The sequence below is a fragment of the Camelus dromedarius genome, chromosome 1, assembly GCF_036321535.1.
Source record: "Camelus dromedarius isolate mCamDro1 chromosome 1, mCamDro1.pat, whole genome shotgun sequence".
NCBI classification, from domain to species: Eukaryota; Metazoa; Chordata; class Mammalia; order Artiodactyla; family Camelidae; genus Camelus; species Camelus dromedarius.
Window position 1 is genome coordinate 69,075,630 of NC_087436.1, and position 16,515 is coordinate 69,092,144.

At 37.2% G+C, this 16,515-nt stretch overlaps 1 protein-coding gene and 1 pseudogene across 1 annotated transcript in view; both read right to left on the minus strand.

Moving 5' to 3' along the window:
- Positions 1-3,255, minus strand: part of LOC105101509 (transmembrane protease serine 11E) — a 14,476-nt gene extending 11,221 nt beyond the window's left edge. The window contains exon 1 of the mRNA XM_064489278.1: positions 3,190-3,255. Within this exon, the coding sequence (XP_064345348.1) occupies positions 3,190-3,255 (66 nt within the window). The remainder of the gene's footprint in view (positions 1-3,189) is intronic.
- A 13,159-nt stretch (positions 3,256-16,414) lies between these two features.
- On the minus strand, positions 16,415-16,515 carry LOC116148992 (U6 spliceosomal RNA; annotated as a pseudogene).

Consider the following 16,515-nt stretch of genomic DNA (forward strand, 5'->3'; position numbering starts at 1 on the left):
AGTCTTTCACTTCCTTGGTCAGATTTATCCCTAGGTATTTTATTTTTTGGATGTGATTTTAAAAGGGATTGTTTCTTTACTTTCCTTTTCTGATATTTCATTGTTAATGTAAAGAAATGCCACTGATTTCTGTATGTTAATCTTGTATCCTGCTACCTTGCCAAATTCTTTTATCAGCTCTAGTTGTTTTTGTGTGTAGCCTTTAGGGTTTTCTATATATAGTATTACATCATCTGCATATAGTGATAATTTTACCTCTTCTCTTTAAATTTGGATCTCATTATCTCTTTTTCTTATCTATTTGCTATGACTAGGACTTCCAACAGTATATTGAATAGAAAGCAGTGGTGAGAGTGAGCATCCTTGTCTCATTCCAGATTTTAGTGTGAAGGCTTTCAACTTTTCACCGTCGAGTATTATGTTGGCTGCAGGTTTGTCATAAATAGCATTTATTATGTTGAGATGTGTTCCCTTTATATCTACTTTAATTAGAGTTTTTATCATAAATGGGTGTTGAATTTTATCAAATGCTTTTTCTGCATCTGTTAAGATGATCATGTGATTTTTGTCCTTTCTCTTGTTGATGTGGTGTATCACATTGATTGATTTGCCTATGTTGAACCATCTTGGTGTCCCTGGGATGAACCCAACTTGATCATGGTGTATAACCTTTTTTATGTGTTATTGGATTCTGTTTGCTAATATTTTGTTGAGGATTTTTGCCCTATGTTCATCAACAATATTGGCGCATAGTTTTCTTTTTTGGTAGTGTCTTTGTCTGGCTTTGGTATCAGGGTGATTGTGGCTTCACAGAATGAGTTTGGGAGTATCCCCTCCTCTTCAGTCTTTTGAAGGAGTTTGAGAAGGACTAGTATGAACTCTTCTTTGTATGTTTGATAGAATTTCCCAGTGAAGCCATCTGGTCCTGGACTTTTGTTTGCAGGGAGGTTTTTCATTGCTGATTCTATTTCACTTCTAGTGATTGGTCTGTTCAAATGATCTGTTTCTTTTTGATTCAGCCTTGGTGGACTGTATGTTTCTAGCAACTTGACCATTTCTTCTAGGTTGTCCAATTTATTGCCCTATAGTTGTTCATAGTATTTTCTTATGATTTTTTGTATTTCTGTGGTGTTGGCTGTAATTTCTCCATTTTCATTTCTTATTTTGTTTATTTGTGTCCTCTCTCTTTTCTTCTTGGTGAGTCTGACCAGAGGTTTGTCAATTTTATTTATTCTTTCAAAAAAGCCAGCTCTTGGTTTGATTGATTTTTTATATTGTCTTTTTAAATCTTTATTTTATTTCCTCCCTAATCTTTATTATTTCTTTCCTTATGCTGACTTTAGGTTTTGTTTGTTCTTCTTTTTCTAATTCTTTTAAGTGGTATGTTATATTGTTTATTTGATATTGTTCTTACTTTTTGAGGAAAGTCTGTATCGTTATGAACTTCCCTCTTAGGTCTGCTTTTGCTGCATCCCACAGAGTTTGTGTGGTTGTGTTTTCATTGTCATTTGTCTCAAAGAATATTGTATTACTAGAATGACTAGGATTATCTAAAGAGATTAAACAATAATTCCTCTTTTAATTGTATCATTCCTATCCATTATTAAGGACTCATAGTATGGGTTGAGAAAATGTGAAAAAGAGCAGCAGTTCATATGTGAATATAGTCACTTTAATAAATAGTCATATCAAACTGTATCATGATCAAAAGAACATGAATGAACCATAAATATTGCAAATATAAGTGTTCTAATAAATTTGACTGCATCTGTGTCACTACCCTAGTTACTTGCCTTAATTTAAGGTGAGTGTTGTCAAAATCTCAAATATTCATATCATTTTGGATTCCATGCACAGACAGGTAAATTCATGTCCTATTATACTCCTCTGCTCTTGTATAACAGTCTTGCCGAATTGGCAAGTGTCTTAATCCAGATTATTTTATGAATAGAAAATGGAAATAAAAATTACTGGCATAAAATAGAACCACAGTGGATATTCAATACAATTTACTCTTCTGTTGCCTAGCAAATATCCAAAGACATACTTATAGCTCCAAAAATGTCTCCACCAAGTAATTCATGTGCCACCAAAAACACCCACCTCTTGCCCAAGAGGAAACCACAGAAAATCATGTCTTTCAAACCTTCCCTCAGACAATGTTCCAAGCTCAGTGTTCTTCAAGTCCAAGCTTTCTGTGCAATCTCCTTTAGTACAGTTGAATCAGACATTAGTATGAAGTTTCAATATACCAGTGTGGGTTAGACAATGAGTTTCTGTCTTCTATCAGTCAGGGTCCCCAAAAGAAATAAATGGCACAACTAAATAGGCTATTATCAAGGAAGAGTTGTTTATAAAAGGACTATTTCCTAAGGTGTGGATGTGGGGGAATAACAGGATATAATGCAGGAACCCAGAGTTTTGTAGCAGCTGAGCTGTTGCCCCTAGGCCAGAAGTTACCAAAAGAGGGACAGAGACAGATAGAGTGATTTGGCTTGAAATGAACAGTGACATTCAGTTGAGGAACACAGAAGGCAACCTTGTAGGGAGGGAACCAGGAGATAAGTCCTCTCCCCCTGTCTCTGATCTACTGCCAAGCCTCCCCATTGGCTGAAACTAACTGGAAGTCAAAAGGGATAAGGATCTATTAATGTTGACTATACATGTATGTCTCCGAGGACAGAGAATAGGGTAGAGAAGGGTGAAGGATGGACAGTGGAGTCAGAGGGGCAAATAAAGGCACACCAAAGGTAGAGTAGCTATAATAAAATATGTCATGTAGAAAGAAGAAAAGGGAAAAAATGCTCTCTTGTTAGGAGCATGTGCTATAAAATGTCATTGACTTGCTTTCCTGAAAGTTGAGGAAATATTCTTGATGAACCAATATGCACCTTGAAACTCCCTTGTTTATCACTGTTTATCCAATGCCTGACTTAATAGTTACAACAAATGAGGCATTTGGTGCTATTATTCTTGGAGATGAGTCAAATTCCTAATTTTTTTTTTTTTTTTTGCATCTGGTCTTGTTCTCATGCGGTACACTTACCCACCTCTTGCTAAGATGATCATTCTGAAATACCAATCTCACCATGTCATGCTCTTGCTAAAATTCCTTCAATTACTGTTCACCATTTTCAGAATAAATTTTGAACTTATTAGTATAATATCTAATGCCCTTCCCCCACCTACCTCTTCAGCCACATCACTGGTCACGGCATACTTTGTATCCTGAGCTATCTTCTCTTTAATCAACATATCTTTATAAATGCTCTACTTTTGATTAAGAAGACCTGTTCTCCCTTTCTTAGTCTGGCTGAAGTACTCATCCATCAGCACTTAATTCATCTTTCACTTTCTCTAGGTAGCTGTTCTCCTTCGGTCTAGATTACTTGTCCTTCCTAGTCTGTACTTCCGTTTGCTATTGTATCTATTATAATGTATAAGCATTTTTACTAGGTTTTATTGATTTTTATTATTAGAAGTGACTTTGAGCCATTGTGAAAATTTCAGAAAAATATAGAATAGAAGTTTGAAGAGAATAAAGTTAATGTTAACCAATCTGATACTATCCCAGGATACTCACGTTGTGCCCACAAGTGAACACATTTTGTTACATATCCTCCTCCCTGTGTGTGTGTTTGTGCCCCTTCTTATTCTCCACAATGCGGGCAGTGATCTTTTTTAAACTATAGATTATTCAAGCCTTTCCTCTCAACTCTTTTAAAATTGGCTTTAGGGAAAGGTTTTATACCCTTACTATAACCTGTGAAGCCAGGAAAGATCTGATCCCTACTTACCTTTCCATACTTACTATATGCCCCTCTCCCCGTCACTTCTTCCCCATGCCACCTTGGAGTTTTCACCTCTTTGTGCATACCATGCTCTTTCTACCTTAGAATTTTGTTCTTCTGTTCTTTCTGCTGTGAACACTTTCACTCCAGCTCTTCATGGAAGTAACTTTATTTATCATTCAAATCTCAGTTTAAACATTACATTTTCAGAGAAGTGATTTTCTCATCTAGTTTAGCTCTGGAAAAGGTGTTATAACATTTTTAAAATCTTTTTTGAGGGGGGTGGGTTATTCGATTCATCATTATTATTTTTAAATGGAGGTGCTGTAGGTTGAAACTAGGACCCTCCTGCATGCTAAGCACGTGCTCTACCACTGAGCTATACCCACCCACCCTGCTTCATAGCATGCATATTGTTTGGAATCCCATGTTCAGTACCAGCTTCCCCACCACCAAATCTGTAAACTCTGTGTGTACGTCTGCCTCTTACTCACCTCCATATTCCCAGTACCTATCACGTACTTGAATTATTTCAGGTGCTCAGCATTGCTTACTGGAAAAATAATAGGATGTGTAACAAAAATATATTTATGTGTATTTTGTATTTGGCAATATATTATGGATATCTTTTCATATCAGTAAGTCTAGGTCTAGTGTCAATTTTGGTGGTTCATTGTATGGATTTATCACTCACCTCATTGTTATTTTCTCTTTCCCTGTATATTTTCCTGACTAGACTATGATCTTCCTTAACCCAGGGACTAGACTTCTTTCTCTGTGTTCCAGTGCCTAGCACATAGTAGGAGTCCGATAAATATTATTGAATAAATGAATGAGAAAAGTTTACAAGCACAGCAATAATGGCTACCATTTACTGAGAACTTTCTGTGTGCTGAGCACTATTCTAAATTCTTTATGTGTATTAGCTCATTGGACCCTCACAACAAGGCTATTAGCCCAATTTTACAGATAAAGAAACAGAGGCCTAGAGAAGATAATGTACCCCGAGTCTCCCCATTAGTAAACAGTGGAGCTGGATTAGGACACAATCAGTCTAGTTACAGACCTGAGTCCATAAAAAGAATCAAAAAGCGATTGCTGGATTGGACAAAGGGGACTTCAGCAGTGACTTTCAAGATAGAAGATCTGTGAGGGAGAAGTTGTTTAGGGGGTATGCTGAGGACAAAAGTAGGAAGTTTGAACAATGTATCCAAAAACCAAAACTTCTCTATCAGGTATGAGGATAGGGAATAAGTAGAAATGAAAGGAATGGACCTGGGCAGCATTCCTGAGAACCATGCAGAGACAGAGTAAGAGGTCTAAGTATAAGAGAAGCATAGTTGAACTTGGATTTGCATGTAAGAAATAGGTGTAAGTCCCACCAAACAGGACTTCCCGTGAATGTCCATGGGGCCATAATGACAGTGAGTGGTCCTGTCCATAAACTGGTCTGAGAGTTGAGAAAGAACCTTCCCTTAGGATAGTTACCACAACATTCAAAGCACAAGATCTACAAATCCTGAAGAATTTTTTTCTGGGAACTCCCTATGTCTGTTCTCCATTATTCCATATTGTTTGTCAGTTCTTGACATCATACGTAAAAAAGCTCATTTTTCTTACCAGCAGTAGTCATTTTATCTAATATATGATGTACTTAATCAAATGATTGAAGTTTTCATTGTCATTACTTTGAGAGATTAAAGGATGAGACTGTAACAAGGTACTTCCTTGGATGTAGAGTAATACTGAGGATAGGTACAACACAAACACTGTTTATTTTTTTTAAATAGAGGCCTCTTCCAGTCAAACACAGGTTCAGTAAATAAAAACTCAGAATACATGCACATACAGGGTCTATTTCTGATTTTCTTTTGATATTTAAGAACTGAAGGGAACTTAGAAATAAAATTGCACAAATGTAGGAGATCAACAGAGCTGAACACGGTAAACTCTCCGTGCTGAATACCTATAGTGAAAAAGACATGTTTTAATGATAGATCTATTTTATTCATAACTTTAAACATGATATTTTTTAAAACAAGAAAAACTTTGCCCTGTGGAACTGTTATTTTGACTGAAGAAAATGATTCCTTCCCCTGAACCCTAATATTTAGGCATTAGGAAAAATTAAAAGAAAGAGTATTATCAAGCTGTAAATAAATAACTTAAAATCAAAATGAATGTGTCACCTGTCTTTGTTCTATAGTCATGACTAATAAGGTTAAAAGTCAATAGTTTCAATACTATCAACCATAACCTCTAGGTTTGCCTTCACTGCTTCTCCATCAAACTAGAATTAAATCTACCTGTAATAAATGTATATACTAATGTTAAGTGTATAATATGTATACATATGTTTGTGGGAGAATAGACAGAGCTGGGGGATAAGAACTGAGGTAAGTTTATAAGGAATAAATATGGAATACAAAGGGACAATCTAATTAGTTTTTTTTTTTAAAGTTTGTTTTTTCAGGTAATTCCATGGGTAATTATTTGACTATATTATTAAGTACAAAACACATGTTAATAAAAAAGAAGAGTGGAGGGCAGACTTCCAGTTTCAAAATGGTAAACATTTGGTGTAATCTCCTTTCTTACACTAAAGTCACAGAAATTAAGGAAAAGATGTTTAAAAAACAAATAAAATAGCCGTAATCAAACAAAAAAGAATGACAGAAATAGTAATTGACCTTTGAAAAATACAGAGACAAGAGAAAGGTCAAGTCCAGAATTCTCTTGGGAAAGTTCTAACCTAGCGAGGTGAGACCAGCAACACAAATGCTCCATGCGTCGAGATGAGGAAATCCAGTAGAAGAAGCTAGACCCAGATGTAACCAGCAGGATGATTAGCTGGAGTACCACAAAGGGAGGAGCCAGGCATTCAACCCTAGCACTCCTCTCTACCCACCTCCTGCAAGACAAATAGTATCTACCTCCCTGCAGGAAAGGTGAATATAAGCACTTACTGCAGGGAACTAGGGCAGTGTGCCAGAGGGCTGGTGTCATGAGGGGGAGTAAGGAGAACTCTCAGCCCAGAAGACTATCATCAAGTCTTCCTGGTTGTAACCATCAGGTGTAACATCCTTCAGCAGATTTAGCGAAAATATAGAAGAAATATTTCAGAAGGTAGTCAGTGGAGAGTGGGGTATAACTCAGTGGTAGAGCGCATGCTTAGCATGCATGACATCCTGGGTTCAATCCCCAGTACTTTCATTTAAAAAAATTTTTTTAAGGTTTTTAAAATTTTCCTACAATTTTCCAGAACTTCACAAAGGCATGATAACTCAAAAGAGCCAGCAAAACTCTCACAAAATTAAAAAACAGAGAAGAGATGGCGAAATCTTAGACTATCAAGTTAAAAAAGAAAATATCTAGAAAGAAAAGACAGATTCCTTACAGGATATTAAAAAACAGACTTTTTATCAGCATCCTGCTCACAGTGAAAGAACTGAGCAAAATTCTGAGTGAAAAAAACTTTGAACCTGAAATTCTACACCTAGCCCAATTATCAAGTAAACAGAGCCATTTTCAGAGAAAACGGTAACTGAGAATTTGACGATCTTGTTTTCCAATTCTGTATGGATTTAATTCAACATTAAATGTGTGAATAAGTCTTAGCCACATTTCAGATACAGCATATGACTGATCCTACCCGTAGGCCTCCTGCCAATTGCCTGCTATGCATGAATGTATTCAGTTGTTTCTCTGCAACTGAATTCATTCTTTGGAAGCTACACTGTTTGTCCCTTTGACTAATACACTTATTTTCTACCCGTTCCCCTGTGCTTCCCCTCTACCTTACAAAGAATGATCTAAATTTTAAATTTACCTGAAGGCTAATGTCTCTGGCCTGAATCTCCTGTCTCTAAAGTCCATCTGTCCACAACGTCACATGTCTGCCAGACTTGAGTCACAGCCTCTCCCAATCTGGTTCATTCAAATACCACTTAAATCTTGGTTAGAGTAGATTGAAACTTTTAGTAAACTTTTAGTAACATGCAAGATTATATGTTCTTTTAAAGTTTTAGGCTATAATGTGTCAATAATAAATCAGCAGAAATACAAGAGTCATCTTATCCTCTTTAAATTTAAATCCTAGCCTTGCCATTTACTAGTTGTGTGACCCAGGGCAAGCTTTACTAAACCTGTTTTTATATAATGAGGAGAATACCTTTTTTTACCCCAGGGTTATTGTGCAGAACAAATGACATAATATATTTAAGGGACCAAGCAACACTTTATGTCAGTAAATGTGAATTTTCTCCACTTCCTCCCTCTTAACAGCAATGCAGATTCTGCTAATAGAGAAATGTGAATTTATTTAACCTTGAAAAATAATTTGAGAAATAGAAATTAAAATGTATTTTTCCAGTCCATGAATAAAGAAAAGTTAAAAATGAGTTGAATACACAGGATGATATTTTAATTTACCTACGTTGCCACCTGTGAATGCCCATTTAAATTTGAATTATCAATTATCTGAGCATGCAAAATACATAAAGTGCCCCCAATATATTTATACATGTTAGGAATATGATATATTTGTGTAACTAAAGTATATAACCAAAAACCTTGTTTGTAAATTCACAATGAGAAATACTGTCAATCTAGTCAAGTAGGACGTATTTTTTGATTTGGCCTGACCAGCACATTCTCTTCTGGGAGGCAAATCTCTTGGAAAAATCAAACTATCAGAATATTGTCTAGTGAGCATGAAGTCAGACCAAAAGGCATTCGTTACATAATTCCAGCACTCCTGATGCTTTCTCCCCACAGTGAATATCTGTGGCTGGGTATCCAAAACTAGAAGGTGGCACTCACTTTCTCCTCAGCATGATGTGGTTGTTTTACTACGAGTGGTAGACTTTGGGATTCTGCTTGTTTCTGCTTCTGTGACTGAACTGTTCTTTCTTTAAATTTGTTTTGCCTTCAGTCGAAGTTCTAGAACTATCTTGTGAAGAGTGATCTTTAAATTTTGTAGCAGGAGAAACTTCCAGTGAGAAGGTAGCACACAGTTTTCTACACTCTGTTGTGGGAATTGGGTGGGTCCTTTTACACATGCACACAAGTTGTTTCCATTATTCCTGAGGATAGTCCTGAATGTGGAGAAGTAGCCCCTAAGCAGAGGTCTGACGTTGGGCTTAAGTGTTCTGCTCAGTAATATAAATTTGGTTTACTAGCAAGACTCTACATGAAACATGTTGTACACCATAAACTGACACAACATTGTAAACTGACTATACTTCAATAAAAAAGGAAGAAAGGAAAAAAAAAAGACTGCTCCACAGAGCTGAAGACAGTTTCACTTAATTCTGGATTTATTCTATTCTCTACCTGAAAATAACTATTTTGTTCTTAAAAGTTGTGTTTATATATATGTTTTTGTTCCAGAATTCACTCCCAGGAGATAGGTGATGAAATCATATTATATGTGCAGTTGCAATTTTTCTTTGCGTCCCCTTGAAGGCAAGACTGAAAACAAACTGTACTGAATTTGGTCCAGTGACATCTGGTCTCTAATGTAACTCTTTCCCATAAAGTGTTATTTGAGATGGAGTTGGGCGAATCACTGTGACTGTTTTGGCTCGTTGAAGCCAGACCCCATTAGTGGAAAGGATGCCAGTTATCCCCTGATAAGAATGAAATTCTCACTCACAAGCACTGTGTGTGTATGTGTGTGTGTGTGTGTGTGTGTGTGTGTGTGTGTGTGTGTGTGCGCGTGTGTGTGTGTGTGTGTTGGTGCATGCCACAGGAAGTCTGATGGTTGTTATTCAGGGACTTGGAAGTGTAGTTGGGCTTTGGATTCTAAGAGTAGCTACTTGTGCTAGCAGCTCTTAGTCAATGATTATAAACTAGTGACTGACAGTCCCATTGTGTTCTGTAAAAGTGTTTGACTTGGCCAAGGCAGTGTCATTTTAAAAAAAAAAATCAAGTGCCAGTGTTGAAAAATAAGCTTTCACTTAAAAATATAAGTTTCAGATTTTTCTTGCAAAATCAGATCTGGCAAAACTAAGTCTTTGTTCTCACAGGTCAACAATCAGTTGGCTTTAAAAAGTAGCTTCTCGTTTTAAATGGGGCACGTGCTAGCCAGTTCACCATCACTCTCACATGGCCTGTTATTTCCTGATACTGCAGCCAAAGATCATAGCCACTTTTCTTATACCACACAGACTTCATACATTTCCATGACCAGCCAGACCTCAGTTGACATTTGAGTTTGCAACAGCTATGACACCCAAACCTTGTGAAGGTCCTTGCAGGGTCTCAACCATCTTATAGAGAATTACAGGAACAGCGTCCCCTCCCAGGAGCTGGGCAGCTAGAGGCAGAGTGGCAGTCTGATAAACATCACTGACACCAAAAGTAATGAACATCTCCTTGGCCAGCAGGATGGGAAAGCTTCAGGGAGGGACCAGACTGCAGCAAAGCTCCTAGCCACATGCGAGGCAGTAATTTGGAACCTCTCCAGTGTGGGAGGTAAGCAGGTGCCAATCTCTGGCAAGCAGGTAGACTTGCCCAGAATTATCTAGACACAGAAATAAAAGGTAACTCCCATTTGTAGTGACAAGCTGATCAAGCTGGAGACATATGTCTTGCACAAGTTCTGGTTGTGGGGGTGGTCATCTCACAGTCTCTTCACATTTACCTAAAACCACTTTCTCACTTGTTTTTAACTCACTTGTCTTACCTGCTGAAAAGGCATGTTGCCAGGCTCTGGCTTTAAATAGAGCAGAAATGAAACACTTTTTCTTTGGAGTCAGTAAATGGAAAAAATTAAAGCAGTGACATGTTTTTTAATAGCTACATGTCACTGAGTCAGATGTGGGTTACAGCTTCTCACAGAGAACACATCTTAAAGCTTATACTTTCCTCTGTTGTCATGAATGTTTAACCCATATGACTGTTTTGCACACATGTATAATAGAATTGTACAGAAGAGAATTCTCTATGTTAAAGAATTGACAATATGTAAGTGTGAGTGGTTGTATTTGCGTTAGGAAGGATCTGCTGCCCTGCAGCTTAAGATTGAGAATTTTGACAGGAGTTGAACTATCTGGATTGGATGTAGTGTGGAAGTGGGGTGGGTACCTTCCGTTTGGAAGGAACTGCATGCACACAAGAGGTGAAGCTCCAGCTGATCATCATTATGCAAGGAGACTTGGTATTTTAGTTTTGCTGGAGAGTCACAAGAGAGTCATTTGTGAACTCAAGCTGTGCAATGTCACAGAGATTTCAAAGTGTCAGAAAAGAACACAAGAAGGATATTGAGGCTTTTGTGTGTTGGGTTATTTTTAACAAATCCATTCTACTTATGTGAATAAATTTTAATTAACTTCATAATTATGAAAAGTACCTATTTCAGAAGGTTCACTGATTATAAATTTTGTATAATCTATGTAGTATGTTGTAAATGAAAGTGAAACAAGTGCCTTTTTAAGTATAATCCGAGACTGGGATGGGGGAGCGGATAGCTCATTGGTAGAATGCATGCTTAGCATGTGCAAGGTCCTAGGTTCAATCCCCAGTACCTCCATTACAAATCAATCAATCAATCAATCAAATTACCACCCCCCTAAAAAAAAATCCAAGACCATAAATGCTGGAAAATAGGGAGTGTCCATGTGCAACTTTACAAAATATTGCCAAATTGCTCCTCAATGTAGTTTACCAATTTACACTCCCATCAGCAGTCTGTGGGAGATCCTATGTCCAGCCATGGTTATTTCTGTCATTATATCTCAAGTACCTAGCACAATGCTTAATTATACCTAGTATAATGCTTATAGCAGAAGTGTAAGTGATGTTTGACAAGTGAATGAATGAATGAGGACCATGATTTGTTTACCAGTGAGACAGTCCAAAATACAGGTCCAGCACCAGCTCCAACTAAAGGGAAGCAGGGGCAGAGCCAGCATTACACAATGGGTCTGCTCAGAGAAGCAAAGTAGAAGACACTACCTGAAAAGAATAATGGCAAGGAAACAAATCCCAGGTGAGAAAAATGTAACAGAAGATGGGTAAGACATGGCAAGGAGGCAGTATGTCAGCAGGCAATATGCAGACGTCCAGGCAGCAGTCTGACTGTCTCAGCAAATTCTCACCTAGTGGGAACCTTAACTCTGAAGGCAAGACCCCAGTTTCTGGAAGGTAGTGTCAGAGAAACTTTGTCTTTTATGGGGAGAAAGACAGTAGGAGATGCAAAGGACTTTAAGGACGATGGGACATTGAGTAGAAACTAGGGAAAATACCATAGCTAGAAATCAGAATGGATCTATCAGACCACCTATGCCTTTAATCTCAGCCCTAGACCCACAGTTTTCTTAGATGTCAATGTATTTGTGGCTGTGGTTCAAGATCCACAGCGTCAATCCTAAAGAGATTTCTTTCCTGTTCATAATTCATTTCACCCTGACCACCTCCTCACTGATGGCCATTATTTGTATCTCATTCTTTCTGTCTAGTCTTTCCTGCTCTGCAAGTCAGTTATTTACTCCTGGTTGTCATCCTTTAATACCAAATCGTGGCTTCCCAAATTTAGCTCAGTCCACTGATGTGATTATTCCAAGGTAATCTGCTAGTATTGACTCTTCTCCTCACACATTTTACTTAGTCTGTTGGATGTTTCTACTGTACCATCTTCCTTATACTGCTCCTTCAGGATGGGCCATTTTCCAGTACAGTGGAGGAGGAAAGGGGAACAAAATGATGATCAGATATTGACTATAATAATTACTGCATCAAGGAATTCTAAATTTACTTAAAGTTCTGAGAGAAAGAATACCTACAGTAGTAGCTCAACGTTCATTAACTCCAACGGTGCTAGAATTCTGTATTCCAAAGAAGTAGGGACACAGTATCAGGAACTCAGTGCACAGTCATGGCACATTATGATGGTGGAATAATGCAAATGATAATATTATCTCCAGTCTTCCATCTTTGTCCATGTTTCCTATAGGGACATAATATAACACTGTGTCTTTGTGATCCCTGAGTCTTCCTATACACTGAAGAGATAGGGTTAAATTTTATAAATTCATTAGATCACATTAATTTTGAATTTGAGGGTTAAAACTTTCAAAGCGTGTGTAATGGAGAACCATATTTAGTAGATACATAAATATCAGTTAATGAAGGGAGAAATTGTACTTACCTCTGAAAGCATTGCTGATTAACTGAGGGTCTTGAACTTCAGCTATACTCAGAGATGTGGATTTTATTAGTCTAGTGTAAGACGGAACAGTATGAACTCTTTCATGAATTTCCGTAAATCAGTAGTATTCTCTGCTTTCATTCCTTTCCCAGCACTCATGAGGCACATCTGAAACACTGGGCAAGCATTTTGTACCACCAATACAGTGTAACAAATCTCAAAACATTAAGTGCATAACATGCATAATTAAATTGAGGATTTCTGATCAGCCCTACTCTACAAAATCCAAGCTCACGCCTACTACCATGGCAGTAGGTTCTGTTTGGGATTTAGGCTTCACAGTCCCTCCTCAGTCTGTAGAGTCTGTGAGATGGGTCCCATCATGATGTCAACAAGTATCTCTTTAGTAGGCTACATTTTCCATCCATTTCACTGTGAGGATTCAATGAGATTTAAAGGATGGTACAGAACTCAGCACAGAGTAAGCTACTGGTTCATTCATTTATTTGTGCAACAAATATTTATTCCTAGAAGTATTCCAAATAGGGGGCCTAACACTATGGTCTTGTGTTTTAACTCAATCTAGAGTATGGGATATACCCATCCTAAAAATTTATATACAAGCATATGGATATGCAGATCTATCTATATTGAGGGAGGGAGACAGAGAATATATATATTCTTCTTAGTTAGGACTAGAATATTTTGTAACTACATAGCCTTGCCCTGGGATATCTTAGAAATAACTTGAAGGAAAAGAAAGAAGAAATATGGGGAGGAGGAAAAAGTGAGAAAATGTAGGAGGAAGAGGAGGGCAAGGAGGAGAAAACATTAATCCAATGATACTTCAAATGATTCCTTTCTATTTTTATTTTATGTTATCTGTGTTTTTTAAACTAATTGATGTACATTCTAATTTTTTTATTCTTTTTCTTTTCATCTTCTCAAATTTTTCCCATTAGTATGTATAACTTTAGAGAGTATGCAAAAAAAAAAAAAAACTAGTGGAAAAACTGAAGACAGAAGGAACAAGACAACTTTTTGAGGCTATCAGTTCTCACCAGCCCATTTGGGCCCTTGAATAGACTTGGTGTACAGGCCTGGAATGGCCACCCTCTTTGGCAAGCTGACCTTGGCAGCTGATGTGTGGGCTGCTGCCTGAGGCACAGGTATTATGAGGTAATTACAACAGGTAAAATTAAGTGAAGGTGATGACAGCCAAGAAATAAAAAACCCTCTCAGGATAGTTTTAATCCAGTAAAAAACGAGTAGGATGACTGGGAATCATTGCAGTCAGTGGCAAGATGTCCTTTGCTCTCAAATCAACCACAGTTAGGAACCAGGCAAATAGTAAGTCTCATCCGAAGAAAACAAATAAGCAATTCAAGACAGCTTCATCTGAAAACTCTCTCACCCGTGCACTATTTATTTATTAATTTACATCCTTATCTGGGTTTTAAAATAATTTGATATCTCTTATTTCCACTGTAAAGGGATGTGCATTAATAATATATGCCTTGTCCTCCCCTTTTTTGAAAAGCAGTATAGCAATGTTTTTTTCTTACATATATATACATATATATATATATACACACACACACATGTTTTCAGATTCTTTTATATTATAGCTTATTACAAGAAGTTGAATATAGTTCCCTGTGATGTATAGCAATGTTTTTAATGGATTAGTTGCCAGATAGTCCTGACATATCCACGTATGCCCAAACTCTCATTAAGCACGACAAATGCGGAATGATATATAAAAGCTAACTTTGGCAAAAGTCCTGACATGTGGCGTGTGCCCTTACAGGAAACTTGCCTGATATAGCACGTTTGCAGCTAGAGACTTTGTCTTAAGAAAAGTACTGTAAGTACATATATTTTGCTATTTCTCTGAAAAGTGATTTGAAACTATTTGTTTAGATCACACGATGGAGGCTTGTATCCAGAGAGGTATGTCAAAGTAAATTATGCATTACAAAGATTTGCCAAAAGAATAAATCATTTTTCTTGGGCCAGCCTCTAAGCTTAAGGTTTCTCTCTCACTCTGTAGAAAGATAAATATTACAAGGTAAAAGGGACTATATACTTTCTATAAAGCCTATGTACAGTCTTCCTAGAAGACAAAGCAGAGTCATTTGGGGGGAATCTTTCTATAACCTTTTAAATATTAGATACATAAAATGTACATACTTAAGCTAAATTATGGCCAGTGTTCAAATTCAAAAAATAAGGGAGAAATAATCAGTAAGATTTGTGACATGCTTTTTTTCTGCCTCTTACTCTCAAAATTAATTAAATTTTCCATTGGTTAGACATTTCAGTTCCATAATTGTTTTAGTACTGAAAAATGATTATCTATAAGACCTTATGCTAAAAGGTAACATAGAAAATGCAAAGACAATAAATAAACAGATGTCTTTCCTTATAAGCTAGCACTTGAAAGTTGGAGTTTCTACAAATACTGCAAACCAGAGTCATAGACTTTTCTTATTAACATCTTTCATGGAGGGGGTATTGGGGAAATCCTTAGCTTAAACCATTTGAGTATTACAAAAAAGGCATGATTCTCCACTTAAGCAAAATTTAATTTTCAATGGAAACAATGAAATCTGCTTAATCCTGATTACCACTGGACAGTTTTTTGTTTTTAAAAAGATGTTGTTTAAGAATCCGAAACCATCAGAAGCAGAAAAACAGAATGGACTGATTCCTGTAGAAAAGTTGGTATCTTGCCAAGCTTGCTTTTCTTAAAAGGAAATAAATTTCCTCTACTTCTGTAAATGACATTTAGGGCAAAAGGTTAGCAAATAAGTCCCCTAAACCTTGAGCTCATAGCCAGCCTCTAGTTTTCCATTTCTGGTATTAAATTCCTCATCCTAAAAACCACACGTATGTTCATAGTTGTTGGTTGATTACTAGAAGATTGGGAGAAAATCCTTCCTCCTATTTTCAGAACTCCTCAGTTCTGGGATTATTGTTTCTCCACCCTCTCACTTCTTTTCTACCTGATGTCAAGGCCAAATGCTTTCCAGCTGGAGGCCTCTTTTCATGTCCTCATAATACCAGGGAGAGATTCCCTCTTATTCAGATCTCAAGATGACAAGAACGAAGACAGAACCCATGATGACCCAACTCTATTGCAATTCAAAAGCAGAAAGACAGTTGGGTCAAGAGGGAAAACAGCATCCTACCTTCAGCTGCACTTTGCAGGGAGGCAGAAGTGTGGAGCCCGCAGAAGAGCACCTTGCCCATGTAAGCAAAGCTGATGCGTGCGCACTCCACAGCTCAGGAGCCTCTGCACCCAACATCTTCCAGGACACCCATGTTTATAGCTATAGCAATTGCACTATGTCAGAAAGGGTTATTCCACTGTCACAGTTCCTTAAGGGCCAGTCTTGTTACAAGAAAATGTCAGCTTGGATTTTTTTTTTCCACCTTTATTGAGATGTAATTTTTATCTTGCATAACGATAAATAAGGAACACTGCACAAATGTATGTGTCACTCTTGACAGAGGTCAAGCTAATTTCTCTTTATGGTTCCAATTTTAGTATATTTGCTGTGAAAACAA